The sequence below is a fragment of the Onychomys torridus genome, chromosome 4 (assembly GCF_903995425.1).
Source record: "Onychomys torridus chromosome 4, mOncTor1.1, whole genome shotgun sequence".
Taxonomy (NCBI): domain Eukaryota; kingdom Metazoa; phylum Chordata; class Mammalia; order Rodentia; family Cricetidae; genus Onychomys; species Onychomys torridus.
In genome coordinates this window covers 12,052,672-12,073,072 of record NC_050446.1, presented here as the reverse complement: position 1 = coordinate 12,073,072, position 20,401 = coordinate 12,052,672, and the positions used below count along the sequence as shown (strand labels likewise).

At 50.8% G+C, this 20,401-nt stretch overlaps 3 protein-coding genes and 3 non-coding genes across 6 annotated transcripts; 4 read left to right on the top strand and 2 right to left on the bottom strand.

Annotated features, from left to right (window-relative positions):
* Window positions 1-4,437: 4,437 nt before the first annotated feature.
* Window positions 4,438-10,961, bottom strand: Surf6 (surfeit 6). Its single transcript, XM_036184665.1, has 5 exons — window positions 10,761-10,961; window positions 8,234-8,437; window positions 7,583-7,671; window positions 5,972-6,172; window positions 4,438-5,814 (listed from the first exon to the last, which is right to left on the bottom strand). Exons 1-5 carry the CDS (start codon window positions 10,852-10,854, stop codon window positions 5,335-5,337), a joined length of 1,068 nt encoding a protein of 355 aa, XP_036040558.1. The 5' UTR covers window positions 10,855-10,961; the 3' UTR covers window positions 4,438-5,334.
* Window positions 10,962-11,878: 917 nt separating this feature from the next.
* Med22 (mediator complex subunit 22) lies at window positions 11,879-17,195 on the bottom strand. Its single transcript, XM_036186262.1, has 5 exons — window positions 17,144-17,195; window positions 16,833-16,991; window positions 15,490-15,570; window positions 14,610-14,818; window positions 11,879-12,577 (listed from the first exon to the last, which is right to left on the bottom strand). Exons 2-5 carry the CDS (start codon window positions 16,953-16,955, stop codon window positions 12,388-12,390), a joined length of 603 nt encoding a protein of 200 aa, XP_036042155.1. The 5' UTR covers window positions 16,956-16,991; window positions 17,144-17,195; the 3' UTR covers window positions 11,879-12,387.
* Window positions 17,196-17,311: 116 nt separating this feature from the next.
* On the top strand, window positions 17,312-20,389 carry Rpl7a (ribosomal protein L7a). The gene is made up of 8 exons (XM_036183335.1): window positions 17,312-17,383; window positions 17,586-17,706; window positions 18,063-18,212; window positions 19,024-19,164; window positions 19,350-19,429; window positions 19,677-19,807; window positions 20,002-20,071; window positions 20,227-20,389. The coding sequence occupies exons 1-8, from the start codon at window positions 17,381-17,383 to the stop codon at window positions 20,329-20,331; spliced, it is 801 nt and encodes a 266-aa protein (XP_036039228.1). The 5' UTR covers window positions 17,312-17,380; the 3' UTR covers window positions 20,332-20,389.
* On the top strand, window positions 17,910-17,983 carry LOC118583278. Its single transcript, XR_004944864.1, has one exon. It is a non-coding gene; the product is annotated as a small nucleolar RNA SNORD24 (small nucleolar RNA).
* On the top strand, window positions 19,205-19,279 carry LOC118583271. The gene has a single exon (XR_004944857.1). It is a non-coding gene; the product is annotated as a small nucleolar RNA SNORD36 (small nucleolar RNA).
* Window positions 19,536-19,607, top strand: LOC118583272. The gene has a single exon (XR_004944858.1). It is a non-coding gene; the product is annotated as a small nucleolar RNA SNORD36 (small nucleolar RNA).
* Window positions 20,390-20,401: the final 12 nt, after the last annotated feature.

Below are 20,401 nucleotides of genomic sequence, written 5' to 3'. Positions count from 1 at the left end.
CATTATACAGACTAAGCAGGTTGTATTTATATATCTAGAAATAAATGCATACACTTGCAGAGACTGAACCAACAACCAGGGAGCCTGCATGAGACTGAGCTAAGCACTCTGCATATGTGATACAGGTGTGTAACTTGGTCCTCTTATGGGACTCCTAACAGCTTGAACAGGAGCTGTCTCCAACTCTTTAGTGGCTTTAAGGTTCCTACTTCTCATACTGGATCAGTTTGCCCAGCCTTAACACATGGGGAGGAGCCTGGCATGGTGGCACATGCCGTTGATCCCAGCACTAGGGAGGCAGAGGCAGGTGGGTCTCTGTGAGTTTGAGGCCAGCCTGGTCTACAAAGGGGGTTTCAAAACAGCCAGGGCTGTTACACAGAGAAACCTTGTCTTGAAAAATCAAAAAAATACATGTGGAGGTCCTTATTCTTACTGCAACTGATATGCCTATGAGTTTTATTGATACTCATAGGAGACCTGCCCTTTTCTGGATGGAGACAGAAGAGGGGGGGATTGGGAGATAGGAGGGGAGACTGGGGGAGAGGGACTTGGAGAGGAGACGAGAGAGAGGCTGAGGCTGGGAGGTAAAATAGATAGATGAATAAAAACATATACATACATACATACATATGCAACAAAAATAGAAGCATAAATTTGAGAGAGAACAAGGGGATGTTACACAGGGGTTGAAGAAAGAAAAAGAAAGGGAAGGATGATGTAATTATACTTTAATTTCAAAAAATAAAAATAAACAAAAACTTAGAAGGGTTTTGTTGTTGTGGTGGGTTTTTGTTTGTTTGTTGTTTTGTTGGTTTTTTTTTTTTTTTGAGCTGAGGGCTCAAAAAAAACCCAGGGCGAGCACTCTACCACTGAGCTAAATCCCCAAGCCGGTGTTTGTTTGCTTGTTTGTTTGTTTTTTAATGAGTTAATTTTTAGGCCAGGTTGGTACACACTTTTAGTCCAGTAATTAGAAGGCAGAGACAGATTGATCTCTGTGAGTTTGTGGTCAGCCTGGTCTACAGAGTGATTTCTCTGGGACTAAAGGCATGTGCCACCACGCAGGCCCAAGAATATACATTCTTACTTCCAGCTGCTGTTATGTTTGGGGATTGTAGGGTAAAACGGTAAAAAGGCCAGCCAAAGAAACCCACCCTGGCGCTGAAATCAGAGCCAGTGAAAAAGCACACCCTGGCCCTGAAACACAGAGCCAGTGAAAGAAACACTTTAGCCCTGAACCCAGAGTCAGTAAAAGAAATACTCCCTGGTCCCCAAACTAGGGCCAAAAGGCTAAAATGGGACCGTGAAAGAAATATGCTTTGGCTCTGAAACCAGAGCCAACTCTACCTCTGACCAAAGAAACCAACCAATCCCTGAGCAGGAAAACTAATCCCCAAGCAGAAAATTGTCTCCCTAGAGAAACCCCGCCCCTAAAAGCCCTATATAAGCCCCTCTGCCTGTTCAGTTAGGGACTGTGCTTTCCCACCCTGGTAGAGGCAGTTACTTCTCCTTCCCAAATAAATCCCTTTCTCAAAAGAGTTTTGGGTGAAGATCTTTTCTTGGTATGGCACAGAAACTTTACTAGGACATTCCCTCAGTGGGGCTGGAGCCAGAGGAGATTGCTACACTTCTACTTGGGTTTCCCCTGTAGCAGAGTGAAGCAGAAGTAACATCTTGGGCCAGAGCTAAGAAGAAACGGTTACCTCTGCTGGGAAGCCCGCTTAAAGGGGGAGGGGGGAAGAGAGCAGGGGGGTGCGGAGCAGAGCTCAGCAGTAAAGGAATGGTACTCTCTCTGAGAAGAGCAGAATTGCTACATCCTGCAGGGAGACCATCCCCCATGGCACCCAGCTTCAGGTATACCCTTTCTCCTCATAGCCATAGGTATCCAGGACATCTCCCTTCACAGCTGTAAGTATAGTCTGACTTCCCAACCAATCAGGATACCTTTCCCTCCAAAGCTGTAACACTTGGAGGGATCATTGCAAAAACCATCCTTGAGATGCTCCATGCTCCTCACCCCTCACAGCGTCCTCTTTTCCCTGGAAGCACTTCCTGCTTTTGTGGAATGGGTCGTGAATCCCTGCTGCTGTTGTGCCCTGGAGGACTGCTGCTCTGCCCTCCTCCCCTAGTAGGGCCACCTCTGCCTTTGGGTGGTTGCTGTAGTTTGAGTGTCCTCCTTGTGTGTGTGTGTGTGTGTGTGTGTGTGTGTGTGTGTGTGTGTGTGTGAAGAATTATGAGCCAAGCCTTTAATCGAAGCACTAGGGAAGACACAGAAGCAGGTGGATCTCTGTGAGTTCGAGGCCAGCCTGCCCTGCAGAGTGAGTTCCAGCCAGGGTTAGAGAGACCCTGTCTTTAAAAAACAAAACAAAAACAAAAAAGGAGCCAGGCGTGGTGGCATACACTTATAGTCCCAGCATTTGGGAGGCTGATTAAGTTCAAGACCAAGCTAGGCTACATGTTAAAACCACTGTTCAAACAAAACAAATCTCCCACTCTACAAAGAGGGCCAGGAGGGCATTCACCCTATTAGCAACTATAGCAGTATTATCACAGGAGTGGGTCAGTTGTGAGCTATTTATTTATTTACATATTTGGGTGTTTTGCCTGCTTGTGTCTGTGCAGCACGTGTGCCTGGAACCTTCAGAGGCCAGAAGAGGTGTTAGATCCCCGGAACTCGAGTTAAAGACAGTTGTGAGCCACCATGTGGGTGCCAGTAACCAAACCTCAGGTCTTCTGCAAAAACAATAGGTGTTCTTAACTTCTGAGCCGTTTCTCCAGCCCTAGTTGTGAGCTCTTGATAAAGTTTTATTGTTTGCCAGACATGGTAGAGGATATCTGTAATCCCAGGAGCCTGAGGCAGAAGGATTGCTGTTTGAGGTAGGTGGTGGTTACATCATGGCAAAATTCAAGAAGCAGAGAACAGGATTGAAGCAAGGTAGGCTACAACCCTCAAGGCCCATCTTAATGTCCCTTCTCTGCCAGCCATGCTGTTAGGAAATAATTTCAGTGTTGCATGAAGGAACACATACAGTCAAAGTAATTCAACAAAGCACTTTCTTTGTAAAAACAGGTGCACCAGAACCCAAATGGGGCTGAGTACACATGGACAAGCCTGCCTGTCCTTTATCCCAGGCTCAGGCCATGACTAATTTCATTTGTGGGCTCAACTTTACAATCTGATTAGCTAGTTGGCACCAAGGGGAAGAGCATGCCAGAGAAATAAGGCCCTCATCAGGATCACCACCTTTGGTAAGGAAAAACAAAGACGCTTTCACAAGGGAAGCTTCCACAAAGCACCTATACCAACCACTAGGGGACCAGCTCCTCAGACACAGCCTTTGAAGACATTGTGGATTCAAACCACAGCCAGCAGTTTTCCTGGGATATTTTAGAATATGCATTTCTTTTACCACTTCATAAACTTAGACTCCAGTCACCTAACTGTAGCTGCCCACTATTCTAGATCTTTTCCCCCATTATTCCAGTGGATGAGGGCCATGACACCAGTGTTGAGGTCAGTGCTCTCTCCTTAATTGCAGATGCTAAAGACTGAGCTCAGGTCATCAGACTCACACAGGAAGTGCTTTACCCACTGAGCAATCTCACCTGATGGTTTTGGTTTGCTCTTGCTGGAGTGGGGATGTATATGTACTGAGATACTTTCACAGGAGTCGGATCTGCCTTCCATTACATTCCATCTTGCTGATGCAGGGGCTCTGCTCCTTCTGCTACTGTGTATTCCAGGCTAGCTGGCTTAGGCGCTCTCAGGGCAAGTATCTCTACCTGCCATCTCTCAGTGAGTGCTGGGATTATAGGTGCACACCACATCTGGATTTTAAAAAGGACTCCAAAGATTCAAGTTGGGTTGTCTGGCTTGCACAGCTATTGCTTCACCAGCTGAGGCACCTCCCCAGCTCTCACTTTAGGACAGAGTCTCCCTCTGAAGATCATGCCAGCTTGGAACTTACTGCAATTCAGACTTACTATCTTCTTGCCTCAGCCGCTGGGATTACAGTGTGCCACCACTTCTGTCTAGATGGCTTTTTTTATTTTTATTTTTTATTTTGGAGACAGGGTCTCTTGTAGCCCTGGCTGGCCTCAAACTCAGAGATCCACCTGCCTCCTGAGTACTGTGAACTAAAGGCGTGCACTTTAACACTCAACAATCACTTAATTCTGCTCAGTCTTCATAATGACAAAGGTTCTCCAGCCCCACCAACCCACTCCTGCACCCACACCCTCATCCGGGAAGGAGACTCCGCACCTATAGTCTGTCCATTCCTCTCACCTGGCTAACAGCAGCCCTACCTCCATTCACAACCTCGCCCTGGCCAGCATCCTAGGAGCCATTCTGCCCAGTCTCCCTGCCACCAAAAGCACGCTGACTCTTATCTTAGGGTTTCTACTGCTGTGATAAACAAACACCATGACAAAAGCAACTTGGGGAGGAAAAGATTTATTTCATGTTACACTTCCAGGTAACAGTACATCACCAAGAGACTAGAGGAAAGCACCTAGAGGCATGAACTAAAGCAAAAGCCATAGAGTGCTGCTCCCCATGGCTAGCTTGGCCTGCTTTCTTAGAGAACCAGGACCACCAACCCATAAAGAACTGGGCCCTACCACATCATTCACCAGTAAAGAAAGTGTACCAGACCTGCCCACATGCCAGTCTACTGGTTTTCTCCTCAGTTGAGGCTCCCTCTTCTCAGGTAACTCTAGTTTGTGTTAACCTGACATAAACTAACCAATATACCACTACATCCCAAGCCTCTGCCACCAACTGGCCCACAGGTGGCCATGTGACCCAAGGCACATCCTGTGGACCCAAGAAGGACTTGGTTTTGTAACTCTGAAGCTCTGGCCCAGACACATGCCTGACTGGATCCGATTCTCCCAGGAATCCTGTGGGCTCTCTTATGTTGCCAGGAGCTTGTGAACACAGCAGTAGTCAAGGCCTTTTGTTCTCATGGCCACTGGAAATACAGGTGCATATGAAGAGGTCAGTAGGGTGCCTCACCCCAATCTCTACTCCCCTAATTCTGGAGCCTTCAAAAACATGTATACACACACACACACTCTCTCTCTCTCTTCTCTTCTCCCCCCACCCTCTCTCTCACACACACACACACAAAACTTGTGCATAGCTCCCCTTTATCCCTCCCGGGGACTGGAGGACGCTAGGACACTATCCTACTTAAGGATGATGCCAAACATCCTGTTGGCACACAATTGGAGCCCTCACTTGCTGTGTGGTGCAAGAATGTGTACATCTCACGCAGGAGACCCAGTCTGTCACCTAGGTGCCCAGGGAGGAACCCGGCAGGTGCAAGCTGCTCAGGAGAGGCCAGCACGCTCCAGGTCCTGTGGCAGCACCCGGCCCTTCTTGCGGGCCTTCTGCAGCCGCCGCTCGGCCCGCGCGGCCTTCTTCTTGCGCAGGTTCTGGCGCCGCTTGTCCTGCCGCTGCTGCATCTTCTCTACCACGTGCTCCGAGCGCTTCTCCCACCGGCGCTGCCGCTGCGCCTTGCGCTTCTCCTTGCGCTTCAGGGCTTCCTGCAGCAGGTGCTCGTTGTCACGGATCTTCACGCCCTCCGCCTTGTACAGCAAGTTGGTCCACTTCATCTTGGCCTCCAGCTCCTGGGCCTTGCCTGCGTCCTGATCTCGCAGCTCCTCCAGCCGGTCCTGCCGCGCCTGTAGACGCTCCAGCAGCTGCCTGTAGTTCCTGCCCGTCAGCGGCGTCAGGTTCCCTTTCACCTTCTGCCGCTTCTCCTTCTTACGCTGCGCCTTGCTGGCCGGCTCGTCCTCAGTCACTTCCACCTACAGGTAAAGGCACACCAATGAGATGGCACACAGATCTCACCAGTGACACAGACCAATGACTTCTGTTCCCTTAGATGGGAGTCACCAGCATGCACCTACACCATCAGCAAGGTGCAAAGCGGGGCCAAAGGCACCCAGCCCAGACAACCCCCACCTTATTAAAGATCAGCCTCGACTCCTGCGGCTCCTTGCAGGCCACTTCTGGGGGTGCCTCGGCTGGCTCCTCCTTTGTCTCCGCCTTTGCAGCCTTCTCCTTTGCTCGAAGTTCTTTGCGCTTCCTCTTCTTCCGCTCCCTCTCCTGCTTCCTCCGCTGTCTTTTCTCTAGAGTGGCCGCAGACAGCTCCTTGGGGCTGCCCTGAGGGTAAGAGAAAAGGTCGGGGTTCATTCATTAGGGCTTTTTCAATCTCAAAGTCCTCTGTCTGGCATACGGCTGTGATGAGAGGAAATCCTCATGCAGGCCACGAGTCCATGGCGGCCATGTTTCACCAGTATATAACCTGTTACTGGGATACGAACAGCACCAGTGTGGTGAGGAACCCCTAGAAAGGATCATGGCTCCAGCTCCCAGGACCCCTCAACATACCAGAGCACTTCACTTTGCACGTGGTCATCCACTGTCCTAGAATTCAGAACTTAGGTTGGGTTTCTATGATGGAGTGCCTGTCCTAACCACTGTGTGTTCTACTCCTGACAGACGCAGGCTGAGTGCTGTCTGCATCCCTTCCTGTGTGACAGCCAGAGAGCAGCTGTGTATGAGACCAACTCAGGCCTGTGAGCAGGACAGAGGGCCTTGAGCCTTGAGCCCCTGAGGAACCTGGAGTCAGTGAGTGGCATATATTGGGAGAGAGAGAAGTTAAAACTCAAGAACAGAGCCTTAGAAATCGGGGTGCAGGAAGGTGGGGAGGTGCGACAAGGCATGGTAGCCAGCACCATGTAACACTAAGTCAAGGCTAATCAGGTCACCTCACTTCTGGACACTGACTTTAGGAGGGACAATTCAGGCTATACTCTACCCACGTGGCATCAGTGGAGGCAGTTCCCCAAAGGAAGGAGGTCATGCTTCTCTCTGGGGAACACAGAGCATTGAGGAGGCGGATGACTCTGGAGACTGAGGTATTCCAAGAAAGGAACTATATCTGCTACCTCAACCAAGAGGTGCCCTGTTGTGGAATATCAGTTAAAGATGCATTACATTTGTTTACGCTGTGGAATATTTGTTTAATGATACAAAGATGTATTGCATTCTTTTATGTTGCATTTGTTTAACTCTGTAAAGCTGTGCTACTGTGTCTGTTTAAAACATCTGATTGGTCTAATAAAGAATATTGAATGGCCAATAGCAAGGCAGGAGAGAGAAACATGCAGATCTGGCATGCAGACAGAACAAACAGGAAGAGAGGAGGAGGAGCAAGGAGGAGAGCAGAACGCCAGGGGCCAGGCACCCAGCCATACAACCAGACGCAGACACAGAGTAAGGAGAAGTATATAGAACAAAGAAAGGTAAAAGCACAGAGGCAAAAGCTGGACGGGATAATTTAAGTGGGAAAAAAAAAAAAAAACCTGGCTAGAAACAAGCCAAGCTAAGGCTGGACATTCATAAGAATAAGTCTCTGAGTATTGAACTGGGAACTGGGTGGTGGGCCCAAAAAGAAACAACAAAACAAAAAACGAACTACACCACCTCACATCCCACACTGGCATAGAAATGGGGAGGGAAAACACTCTACAAGCCTGCTCCAGGTGCTTGGGAAGACTCCCCATTTACCTGGCCCCGGGCCAGCTGGATCTTCTCATGCAGCCGCTGTCGCAGGAAATCCAGTGCAAAGACAGAATCAGGTGCTGTGACTTGGCTCTCTGCAGGGAAGGAGACGAGGCTGGAAGAGGAGCTCCCCCACTTCCATTCCTCCCTCCCTCCCTTCCCCAGTGCCACTTGTGGATTTACAGGCCACCAGTAAGTTCCAACCCAGCTCCTTTAAGACAGATAACTAACAATTGCATGAGGTTGGTCACTATGACATTAGAAAAACAGTGTTTGGCCAGGCGGTGGTGGTGCACACCTTTAATCCCAGCACTCGGGAGACAGAGGCAGGCGGATCTCTGTGAGTTCGAGGCCAGCCTGATCTACATAATGAGTTCCAGGAAAGGCGCAAAGCTACACAGAGAAACCCTGTCTCAAAAAAAAAAAAAAAAAAAAGGAAAAGAAAAGAAAAAGAAAAAGAGAATTATCACCATGTCACCTGGCTGTCATGTGGCACTGGACCTTCATGCACTCTGTCTGCTACTCTGCTCCTATGATCTCGCTCACTAAAAAAGTCTTGTATCATTACCATAAACCTGTTGGTACTTTTGAGCAATGGGGAAATTTGCCTCTAGGTCCCATCCCAGCTCTGACCATGCATGTTTTGGAGCCCCTCACCTTCAGGAGACTCCAGGGAGCTGAAGTTCTTCTCTTGTTTGGATACTGTTGGTTTCTTAGCCTGAGAAGAGGTGGGAACCGTCTTCCCTACGGGCTTAGTCTTGTGTTCTGTAGCCTTCTGTCCCTGCTCCTGAGATTTCTTTTGTGTTTTCTTCTTTTTCTTTTTCGGGGGCCCGGCAGCTTCCAAGTGTTTTGTTCTGACAGCTGAAATGCAAAACTGGCTGAATCCCTTCTCTCTGACCAAATTAATTCAGCAAAGAAAGATCCTGCAAAGGCACTGATCCCAGTGATGCAAAGGACCAGGTGGCTAAGCCAGTGCCACCTGTCCTGAGCTTAGCACCACCAACTGCCTGGGCAGCAGGTGGCCACACATCTGTAATCCCAGCATTGGAAGCTAAGGCACTAAGACTACTGAGAGTTTGAGGCCAGGCTGGGCTACATAGCGAGACCCTGTCTCAAAAAAACAAAAATAAACTAACAATTTTTAAAAAAATCTAAATTACACTCACACACCTGACCCAGCAGACATGTGCATGAGGAATAGAACACAAAGCCAGGTTTCAGGTTGGTCATTACCACATTATCTAAATATAAACACCCACTTCCAGGAACAAATGATGGTCCTGCTACGACACTTTCTCCTTACTACCCAAAACGGAACACTTGGCTTGTGTATAGCAATTTCCTCCTGGATAAAAACCTTCCATCTTGGAGGGAAGCTCCTTCAGCTCAGGAACTAAACACCAAGGCTTCCGGAAGTCCTGGAACTTACCAGATTCACTAGCCCCTTCTTCCCCACAAGCATATACAAGAGGAAGGCCAGGTGACTCTGAGTCAAGCAGGACCACATGGAATAGACACTCTCCAAGCTGTTGGGCTGCCTACAAGTTGTGCAGTGCACTCCAGGTTTCTAGCTTTTGAGAGCCATCACCCATGTTGGGGTGGGCTTTGGTGATACAGTAGTATTCATACTCGGGCCTGTCATTGCTGTGTCTGCAAAGACTGAGGTCCAGAGGATAATTATCTTATCTCAAGTTAGCTTCAGTCCCATGAATAATCCATTTCTTATCCATCTCTATATCTGTGACTAATAGATAAAAACCTTTTAGAGGGGGCTGGAGAGATGGCTCAGAGGTTAAGAGCACCGGCTGCTCTTCCAGAGGTCCTGAGTTCAATTCCCAGCAACCACATGGTGGCTCACAACCATCTGTAATGAGATCTGGCGCCCTCTTCTGTATGCATAATAAATAAATAAACCTTTAAAAAAAAAAAAAAAAAAAAAGCTTTTTAAAATCTAGTAACTTAGCAGATCAACCTAAAAGTTAAGAACGTCATCTGCACCAGGCATGATGGTACACGCCTTTAATCCCAGCACTTCTGGAGATGGAGGCAGAGGTAGGTGGATCTCTGAGTCAAGGACAGCCTGGCCTACAGAGTTCCGGGACAAAGCTACACAGAGAAACCCTGTCTCAAAAAACAAAAACAAAAACAAAAATGTCTTCAGCATCTGGGCCTAGAAAAGCTTCCTACATCTTGCTATAACTACCTGATGTACACCCCAATGTATTTTAAACTTGCCTTGGCTTTCTTTGTTCTGTAAAACTTGAAGAAACTGCTTCAAGAACATTTTATGTTGGAAAGTGAAATTTGGGGTAACCTAAATCCGTGTTCCCAGGGCACGGTCATTCAAAATGGGCTCCATTTAAGGTGAGGGCTGTGGATTTCTGGAATTCACGGTGATCTGACTTGCTTCTGCTTGCCAAGCGTTGGTATTAAAGGCATGTGGACCATGCCTGCCACTGTCCCCCGCCCCAAAAGGCACATTCATTCATTCATTCATTTTATGAGTATTGTAAGTTATGGATGTCTGTGTATCATAACCGTGTCTGGAGTTAAGGGACTGTTGTAAGCTGCCATATAGATGCTGGGAACCGAATATGGGTTCTATACAAAAGTAGCAAGTGCCCTTAACCGCTGAGCCGTCTCTCCAGTTCTTTTCACTTTTGGGGAGGGTTTCCTGAAGTTGCCCATGCAAAGGTGAACTTAGCAAAGTACACAGCCCCGACAGGCCTGTGGCGGGCCTTTACCCTCGAGGGTCTGAGCCTCAGCCTCCCCACGAACCAGGCCCAGCGGCAATGAACCCTTTCTGATGAAAGATGTACTTTCACTTCCAACGATGAGGAAATGTTAGCATTTTAAACTAAACGTCCAAGAATGGAGTGTACGTACTCTCAACGCATGAAACACACACGGACAAGAACTGAAAGACAACACAAGCCAGTGAGAGAACTCGACGACCTCTTCATACTTGACTAGCGAGCACGTTTTTCGTTCCGTTCGAGTCTGGTAGTTCCCTAACCACCTTCCCCTCCATCAGGGCCCAGAGCCTTAAGGAGCCGTAGCTGTCCCAGCAAGTACCGGCTCAATCTAGTACCACGTGTGGAGGGTTGGCTCCAAGCTAGGACAGCGGGCCGGTGCCCGTGCCAAGGCATCCACTCCCAAAGGCTGCTCGGGTAGGCTGCCTTACCCCACTCGCTCCTCCGCCGCTCGGGGCCAGGCTGTGCACAGATCTTCTTGGCCAAATCCTGCAGATAGGTATCCTTGGCTTGCAGAGAGGCCATGGCTGCAGACCAGGGCTGACGCCACGCTCGGAGGTTCCCACGGCCTTAAGGCTCACCGGAAGCACCATGCGTGCAGGCACTGACAGCCGAGCGCTCGATCGCCGAGCCTGACCACGCCGGAAGTGCTGTGTGCGCAGGCGCCGCCAGGCCAACGCTCGCGATTAGCTCAGGAGCACCGGAAGCCGCCACCCAAGTGTTTGTCTCCGTCCAAACCAGTGTACGCAGCCGCGGCCCACTCAGAGCTCGATTGGCCAGGCCTGAGGGGCCGGCTAGTCCTGAACGTGGAGGCGGTTCTCTGAAAAAGTTAACCTGTGACGCGAGAACGCACCGGCTCGGCCAAGCGTCAGGACTTCAGTCCGGCCCTCCCCCACGGCAAAACGGAAGCTATCTGGCTCCTTCCCATTGCTTCAAACCATTGCTCCTAGTGTTCCCCCAAACTCCTCCACCCTGTGACTAAGCTTTCTCCGTGACACTTACAAGCTCTCCCAGCAGTTAACATACCGCAGACACTGATGGAAAACTCCCTCATTGGGGCAGTAACTTCCCCCTAGCTACCCACTTGCGTGCTACCTTGTTTGGCTATGTAGGTGCTGGGCACCCGGTGACCAGCCCGTGTTCCTCACGGCCGACTACTTTCATGAATGAAGCTTGCTCACGGTAGTTATGAGTGACAGGCTGAAGGCCAGTACCATGACTTCTGCATGTCAGTGATGAGCCTGGTACAGAGAAGTGTGAGTTCCTAGTTGTTTCTGCCACTCAGCCTGTGGCTCTAGACACGCCCCTTCCAAGCCCATGCCCACTCCAAGATGCAGACAATGATAGCGCTAAGCTGGAAGGTGGCAGAGATGGGTGGCACCAGAGGTACAGGTGCTTCAGTCTTTTATCTTGAAGTAATGGCAGATTTTTCATTCATTTACCAAAATGTCAAGGACCCAGTAGATGCTAATGGGAGAGGGGTCACTCTGGAGCTCAAGGAACCCAAGGGCAATCTTGGACTGATCAGAAAAGAAAGATGAACAACACAAAAACGTAATGTTTTATTCAAGAGTTTTATCACAAAAGCAGCAGAATGAAAATGGTGCAGAACCCAGGAAGATGCCCTGGCTAGCTGCCTCTCAGTCCTCTAGGACTGTCAGAGATGGCACAGACAATTGTGCTGCAGGCACCAGGCAGTGGACAGGGCTCTCTACACAGGAGCCTGAGCCAAGGATGGGTGGCTGGACTTGGCTAAGGTCCACTGAGCACCTGCCAATTCTAAACAACAAGCTGGGGCTGTCTTTCTATCACCAGCCACCCTCCCTACTCAAGGTCCTCAAAGGGACAAACTTTCCATCTGGCAGTCAGGAAGGGAGCCACTAGAGATGAAGAGCCACCTGCCTGTAAACAACTGAACATCATTCCCAACTATCATAGGGAACTGGCCCTGGCCTGGCCACGTTCCTGAGGCTACAGTGGCTCCTGATCCCAAAGTCCCCAAGTGGGAGCTGAGACTGACAGGACTTCCTTTCTGATAAACTAGGGCCCTGAGGAGGCTCAGGTGTGTTCTGTGGGGCCAGAGCCACCACCATGGGAGTGGGCAGGGGCTGCAGACTGCAGGGGACCAGCACCAGTGTCCGGGGATGCCAGAAGAGGGGCAGAGAGGCCATCAGCAGAATCTGTGTCGAGGTCCAGCCTCCAGTAAGCTTCACATAGAGGTAGGTCATTAGCTTCGCAGAGACTTGAGCTTTGCCACAAGAAACCCCAGGAGTGACAGGAGCAGGCAGAGGAAAGCCAGGGAGGGGAAAGCAAGACAGATGCAGAGTTAAGAAATGAACGTCACCTGACTGCCTCCCCTTCCTCACCTGTGCTGGCCCTCGACTACCAGTTCTAGCTGCCCTTGCATCCAAAGACAGAAGGCGTCAACAAGCCACGTGACTTAGGCAAGCTCTCCCCAAGGGCCACATGTCCTTCCTGACACTTAGGACTCCCCTTGTCCCTGTGGGTCTCCTCCCATCCTGACCGCCCACCCTTTACAAGCAGGGTAGTGGTACGACTTTACAAAGATCATGGTGGCAGAGACCTGTGTCTGTCCCTATCAGGGAACTGGCCTAACTGTAAAAAGTCAGGAACAGAAAGAAGTCCAGGCATGTCTCTACACTCCACTGCTCCAGCCCTATAGCGTCATGCACTCCATTTCGCCATATTACACAGGGGAGACCAGAGGTGGAAAGAGGGAAGGACTAAGCCTCAGTGGTCATAGCAGTGGCTACTTGGAGCACATCTGTTTCCACAGCTGTCTAATATGCACAAGGCCCTGGCCCCATACCTCCCCCTGCAGCCCCTCTCAGAACTAGTAGCATCCCCAGAAGAGTGGAGGGGAGGCAGACAGAATTAGCAAGCAGTGAGTATATAGGCCGGAGTAGCTGTGCAGAGGGGAAGTTGGGCAGCTGCTGGTGGTGTGGGCATGAAGCTGACAGGGGCAGAAGAAAGCCACTGGCCCCTGCACAGAAGAGCCTGGACATTTAAGGTAATTCATAGGCAGAGGGGCACTGCTTTACCATGAGGAATATGGAAAAGGTGACTGCCCAGAGGGGACACAGAGAGACTGAGGCTTTGGAAACTTGATACTCTGGGTTTCTGTCCTAAGCAATTTCATCCCCAGGGTTTCTTTATCAACCCCTGTAGCAGGGCTGAGTCACTGTCCCAAGACTGATCCACCTAGCAGCCCTTGAAGCGGTAAATGTCCAAAGGGTAGTGACAGGAAGATGTGAAGGAATTCATCCTGGGTGACTGGAAAGCTCTGCCTTTTAGGGGTAGAGGATATGGTCCCCTTTGTTTGCTAAGCTGATCAATATTGGGACCAAGGATAGTCCCCAGAACTCTCTGGAAAACTTGGGCACTCCAGCTGGGCAGTGACGCTGAGTCTTGCATGGGAAAACCACACACCACCCAGTTATGGACACCTGTGGCTCCTGCTGCAGCTTCTGTGCAGCAGGAGCAGCAAATCTACCAGTAGGGGAGAAAGGTTTGCCTGGGAGAGGGTGCTGCTGGATGGAACCTTAATATCAAGCTAAGGGGGTGCAAGCAAGGCCACCATTCTCTAGACTCAGTTTCCCGCATATTTATTTCTCAAGGCCTCTCTGGTTAGGAAAGTATCCGGTTTCAAGTGGCCCTGAAGAGGACTAGGTGATAGATCCTACCTACTGCTGTTCTGCGTGGCAAGCATAGGTCTGATACCAGGAGGCTCCAGGACCATGAGGACATCCAAGTATCTCAAAGCCAGTTCTCAAAGCCACCTTGCTTGAGCTCCTTCCCCAGTGCCAATGTTCACCATCTCTACACTGTGGAATCTGACGTGGATACCCACAAGGAACTGAATCTCTGGGCAAGCAGTAGGCAGTGGTGTCCCGGAGCTGGACATAGTTAGAGACCCAGAAGGCCACAAGAGGCCAATCCAGCCTGGGCTGAAATGTCTAGACAGAGATTTAGAGCAGTAAAGCAGACTGCACTGCCCAGGAGGGCTTCCTTGCCCCCTGGGGGGGTGCCCTTCTCTGGCCTCAGCTGCTGACACCAAGTCCTGTGATTTTCACCCCACTTCATTGAGGGGAAGGCCTGGGCACCAGCTGGTGGCTGGTTGTGACTGGCTGTCCATCAAACGCTCTAGTCAGGGGTTTTGCTGCCAAGGAGGACTGGAAAAACACAAGGCTCTTGAAGGCCCTAGCTGGCCTGGGCAGGCAGCAGGGACCACCTGCATGCGAGTCCAGCCCTATTTGTACCTGGACGAATAGTATTCCTCCTCCAGCTCATACAGGTCGATGGAGACCTCGTCCCGCAGGGTGATGAGCTTGCGATCACACTCTTCCTGCAGGGCTCGCAGCTGCTGGTTTCGCTGGTCAATGGCTTCGTTCACAGATGGGAAGTCATTGAGGATCAGGAACTGCTTGAGATCAGACACCAGCTTCATCAGTGACTCGCCAGCTCGGACCTGCCACCATCATAATCGGGATCATTATGAGAGGAGGTGGAAGACGGTGGCTCTGCTCTGTGTAACGGGTGCTGGGCCAACAGTGGGTTCTCTGGAAATCTCAACTTCATGGTCCACAAAGAAAAGTACTAGCCTGCACAGAGCCATCTGTGAGGACAGAGAAGGAACTGGGAAGGCACGATCAGAACCCACCCTGACTACAGGTGGAATAGGTTTGCTTACTTCAAGGAGCTTTCCCTCCTCCAACCAACCACTCACACCATGTACACATCCTGTGCACTCACTCAAAGCCAACAGAAGACTATGCCCTGGGTTTCCTCCTCCAAGGATTCACTGGGGTCTTTGCCCCACACATTGTCATTTACTGGTACCCACTGCACAGACACTGGCCTACTGGGCTTTCCCTGTAAGATCAAGAGAGGCTCACATTTTACATATGACAAAAGGCCGTTTGCCTTTCCATTTACAACCAGCCTTGGGGAACCTTCATGTCAGCAAGAAGGGCTGCCTTCCTCCTGACTACTACAGTCTACTTGCCCCCCCCTCACCCCTCCAGTGACCACTAGGGGCAGTTTCCTAAAATGTGCTCTGCCCCACCCCACTGTTCTCGTTTGCTGCTCTGGACTCCATTCACAACCCCTAGAGGGGTGTTTTCTACCCCTGCCACTCACGATGTTGGCAGCTCGCACGTGCATCTCGTAATTGTCCTGTTCACCCTGAGTAGCCCGCGACACCTGTGTCTCATCCTCAATCTGGGGACAAATAAGAAAGTCTAGAATCAGCCCAGGCAGCCACCTGGCTTAGCCTGGTTCACAGGAACCCAACAACTAACAGCCACCACCCCCACCCTGAGTGCCATCACCACAGCCTGCCTGCCTATCAGGCCTTCCTGCACACCCAGCACTCTACCTGCTGTCTATTCAGCTGGCAATGTCCACTCCAACCCCCTCTTGTTCTGTGGGTGACAACAGGTGACTCCATCACATCAAAAGGACACTGCCAAGTCTTTTTGAGGAAGTTTACGCGAAATAAGATGCTCAATAAAGAAGTTAAAGGACAAGGGTTTTGGTTTTTTTTTTTTTAGTTTGTTTTTGTTTTTGTTTTTGAGACAGAGTTTCTCTGTGTAGCTCGGGCTGTCCTGAGATCAGGCTGGCCTCGAACTCACAGAGATCCGCCTGGCTCTGCCTCCCGAGTTCTGGGATTAAAGGCGTGCTCCACCATGCCCAGCATAAGACAAGATTTTTTAAAATCTTTGTTTTTAAGGCAGGGTCTCATGTAACCCAGGCTGCCCTGAACTTCTGATCCTGCCTCCACTTCCTAAATCCTGACATTAAAGAGCTGTGCCAACATCTAGTTTATTCAGTGCTAGGGACCGAACACAGGGCTTTGTAACTGCTAGGCAAGCACTTCACAATCTCAACATCCCCAGCCAGAAAGTGTCTTTTCAAGTCCCCCTCCTGGGCAGGCACCATATTTGAGCAGCTAACTAAGGAGGGCTTCCTCACAAAAGCCTGAACTTCCGTTCTCAGCTTACAGATGGACCAGCTAGAGACTGACAGATCTCAGCGGTCTTGAGGCATCTCAGAAATAGAGCAGCAGTTCTCAACATATCGATTCATAACAGTTGCAAAATTAGTTATGAAGTAGCAATGAAAATTAATGTATGGTTGGAGGTCACCACAACATGAGGAACTGTATTAAAGGATCAAACTCGTCGGTCATCACAACGTTGTGCGGCATGGGGGACGCTCAGCCCAGGTGGCCAGTGCCCAGTAACTAAAGTAGAGCCCTAGCAGTTTCGTCCAGAGTCCTCTACTCTGCTCTACCCACGATTGTCATTATTTGGCTTTTCTACTTATCTTTACTTTGGACGCCTCGTCGCTCCCACCGGCACCAGACTGATCACATTCCCTTTGCATGCCCACCCCCGCAGCAGAATCTAGTACATGTACCCAGACCCCAGGGAAAACCAGTTCCTGCCTTCTGGTATGGCCTCGGAACAGTGTCCACGCACCTTGGCCGTCTTGATGATCTCGGTGAAGTTGTCCATGATGGACTTGATGTCGTCTTTGAGCCGCTTGTTGTAAGACTGCAGCAGTGTCTCCTTGCTCTGGGGCAGGGCTCTCTGCTGGGCCATGACAGACCCTGGGTGAGAGCCACAGTCTGGTCCGACCTGGGGGACGGTAGGGAGGGCTTTCACTACATCCGCTCCCTCCGCGAACACAGGCCCGCAGCGGGCCCTCCCCACGCAGGCGCACAGCACCCACTCCTGCGCGCGGTTTTTACTCCCCACTACCGCCCGCCGCCACTCCGGACCCGCGGTACCTTGCCAGGTCCGGCCGCCCTCAGCGAACGCGCAGCCGCGTCTCCGCACGCCCCACCCACCCCCGCTCAGACCCCGCCCCCGCCCCGCCCCCTGCCCCGCCCCCGCCGACCGAGTGCCCAGTGATTCCGTCGCTTTAAATCCGAAATCCCGCGCAGGCGCCGGCTCTCGCGATCTCCGCGACTGCTTACATATTACCCACAATTCCCTTTCCTTTCTTTCTCCTCCAGCCGAGCAAGATGGTGAGTGATCGCGGTCCCTCGCGTCATCCGCCTCCATCCGCCACCCGCCGCCGTCTCGCGGGGTCTGCGGACTCCCTTGGCGCTTCGGGGCCCTGCGCGGCAAGGGAGCGGCAGCGAGCGGCGCGCCGGGAACGACCCTGCTGTCCGATGGGACGGCGATGGCGGAAGACACAGCCTCACGGGGTTTCTCTCCTCTGTCCAGCCCAAGGGAAAGAAGGCCAAGGGGAAGAAGGTGGCCCCGGCCCCCGCCGTCGTGAAGAAACAGGAGGCCAAGAAGGTGGTGAATCCTTTGTTTGAGAAAAGGCCTAAGAACTTCGGCATCGGTAAGTGGGATGGAAGTGTTTCCCGACGTCAGCGCGGTGGATCCAGGGGACTTGGGGTGGGATGTTCTCCGCGGAGAACCGGGCTCCGTCCCCGAACCGACGGGCACGGTGGCCCTCGAGGACCGCCCTGGCCTTGAGACAGCCACTGCGGGCACTGGGGCTGTTGTGCTTGCTGGCAGGCCGTGGCTTTCCGTTGTGTTGTGTGCAGATGATGTAAAAGAATATTTGCTATCAGAAAAGTGGTGATGACATTTGAACCACCAAGATCTCTGATGCACCAACACCCTCCTAAGTGCCCAGGTGCCGGCTGGCACAACGGTGACTCCTCATTCGTAGTCTCACTCTTTATTTCCCAGGGCAGGACATCCAGCCCAAAAGAGATCTCACACGCTTCGTCAAATGGCCTCGCTACATTAGGCTGCAGCGGCAAAGAGCCATCCTCTATAAGCGGCTCAAAGTACCTCCTGCCATTAACCAGTTCACACAGGCCCTGGACCGGCAAACAGGTGAGGTTCTGTGTCGGGCCCAGTTTCGTGTTTCCAGGGCATGAAATTGGGCCTGAGTTTGTCCTTTTTAGAGTGTCGTCACATCAAAACAATGGTGGTGCAGGAAGGTGGTTTCGCAAGGAAAAGGGGTACTTGCTGAGGACGTGCGAGAGCTGAGAATTCTCAGCATCCATATATGTGGGAGGAGAGGGGCGGATTGAAAGGGGTCCCTAGTCACTGCCTGAAACACCCAGCAAGAGTAAGGTGTGGAAGCAATTGAGGAAGATGCCTAACGCTGACCCCTGGCATTCTTCCTTGCACATACCACACAAGGGTAGGTTGGGGGAGTGTAGAGATGGTCTGTTTTTCTGGAACTCAGGCGGGCTTTGAACTCGAGATCCTGCTTCCCAAGTGCTGGGATTAAAAGCATCTGCCACAAGGATGGTGGTGGTTTTTAGCTTTTTAAAAATTTGTTTCGGGCCGGGCGGCGGGGGTGCATGCCTTTAATCCCAGCACTGGGAAGGCAGAGCCAGGCAGATCTCTGAGTTCAAGGCCAGCCTGGTCTGCAGAGCGAGTTCCAGGACAGGCTCCAAAACTACACAGAGAAACTGTCTCAAAAGACCAAAAAAAAAAAGTCTCTGAGTTTATGCCACAGCTGTACAGGGAGGGGTTCAGGACCCTCCACACAGGCCTGTAATGCCTTTTAAGTGATAAGTTAGAAATCAGCCTGAGCGAGAGATTGCTTGCCGAGTAACAACCGCACTCAGGAAGCTACAGAGCAGATCTAAAAAATACTCAAGCCCAGAGTCTAATTGAAGAACTATTGTCCCAGCTACCCAGCTGCTCAAGCTTGCCCACAAGTACAGGCCAGAGACAAAGCAGGAGAAAAAGCAAAGGCTGTTGGCCCGGGCTGAGAAGAAAGCTGCTGGCAAAGGGGACGTCCCAACTAAGAGACCACCTGTCCTTCGAGCGGGTAGGTGACCCCTGGGAAAGGAAGGGTGGTGGGGCAGGCTGTGCAATGATGTGTGAATTTCTTCACCTGAAATCACTGTGAAGAGTGAAATCGAGCTTTTTAACCCTGAGTCACAGCGTGGTGGGACTGCTTTTTTTGTGACTGTAGTGGCCCAAGCACTCAGTCAGAGTGGTTGTGTGTTCCAGGGGTCAATACGGTCACCACCTTGGTGGAGAACAAGAAAGCTCAGCTGGTGGTGATTGCCCACGATGTAGACCCCATTGAGGTAGGTCTGATGGTTTTTAGCATAAAGTGCAGAACCAGGGTCCTGTGTTGTTGCCTCTGGAAGGGCGGAGTCAGTTTCGCTGAGTTTTGATCAGTTTATGTGGCTCTTGCAATGATGTGAATCTTTGACTGAAGTAGCTTTGATGTGCAGTTACATGAGCTTTTTAACCCTGAGCATTTGCCACAATGTAGCAGTGTAGCTCCTGCTTCTTGTGCTCCAAATGCCTACAGCTTGTGCTTGCTTATAGCTGGTGGTCTTCCTGCCTGCCCTGTGTCGAAAGATGGGGGTCCCCTACTGCATCATCAAGGGAAAGGCCAGGCTGGGGCGGCTGGTCCACAGGAAGACATGCACCACTGTAGCCTTCACACAGGTTAACTCGTGAGTATTTGTGCCTATCCTTAAGCTTCCCTTACTCCCAGGTTTGGGAACCATTTGCCAATGATGGCTAAGAATTTCTTCACCTGAATCAGCTGTGTGGTCATACTGTGTCTGAGGCAAAAACAGAAGCTTATATTGGAAAAATTACTCCTGCTTCTCAAAGAGTAACAAGGCCTTTCCCCTTTCCTTACCAGGGAAGACAAGGGTGCTCTGGCTAAGCTGGTAGAAGCTATTAGGACCAATTACAACGACAGATACGATGAGGTAAGCAGCTCTGTACAGAACATGGTGTTGGTTAGTGCTGTAAGCAGTTGGATTCAAGTACCCACTTGGAACCAATGAATGTAGGATGTTAGCTGATGCATGCATTAGAGGGTAGGGTGTCAGGCCAAAACTGATTGCTGTTTCTGTCATTTCAGATCCGCCGCCACTGGGGAGGCAATGTCCTGGGTCCTAAATCTGTGGCTCGAATTGCCAAACTGGAAAAGGCAAAGGCTAAAGAACTCGCCACTAAATTGGGTTAAATGTACACTGCTAAGTTTTCTGTACATAAATATAATTACAAACTTACCTTCCATCTAATGGTCTTTGGTT

Coding starts and splice junctions, on each gene's coding strand:
- Surf6 (XM_036184665.1), bottom strand. CDS start 10,854: ATGGCCTCTCTGCAAGCCAAGGATACCTATCTGCAGGATTTGGCCAAG. Junction 7,672..8,233: donor CTCCCTGGAGTCTCCTGAAG/GTGAGGGGCTCC, acceptor CCTTCCCTGCAG/AGAGCCAAGTCACAGCACCT. Junction 6,173..7,582: donor TCCAGCTGGCCCGGGGCCAG/GTAAATGGGGAG, acceptor TCTTACCCTCAG/GGCAGCCCCAAGGAGCTGTC.
- Rpl7a (XM_036183335.1), top strand. Junction 17,707..18,062: donor GCCTAAGAACTTCGGCATCG/GTAAGTGGGATG, acceptor TTTATTTCCCAG/GGCAGGACATCCAGCCCAAA. Junction 19,165..19,349: donor ACCACCTGTCCTTCGAGCGG/GTAGGTGACCCC, acceptor TGTGTGTTCCAG/GGGTCAATACGGTCACCACC.
- Med22 (XM_036186262.1), bottom strand. CDS start 16,955: ATGGCCCAGCAGAGAGCCCTGCCCCAGAGCAAGGAGACACTGCTGCAG. Junction 14,819..15,489: donor ACGTGCGAGCTGCCAACATC/GTGAGTGGCAGG, acceptor TGATGGTGGCAG/GTCCGAGCTGGCGAGTCACT. Junction 12,578..14,609: donor GAGGAATACTATTCGTCCAG/GTACAAATAGGG, acceptor CTTGTGGCAAAG/CTCAAGTCTCTGCGAAGCTA.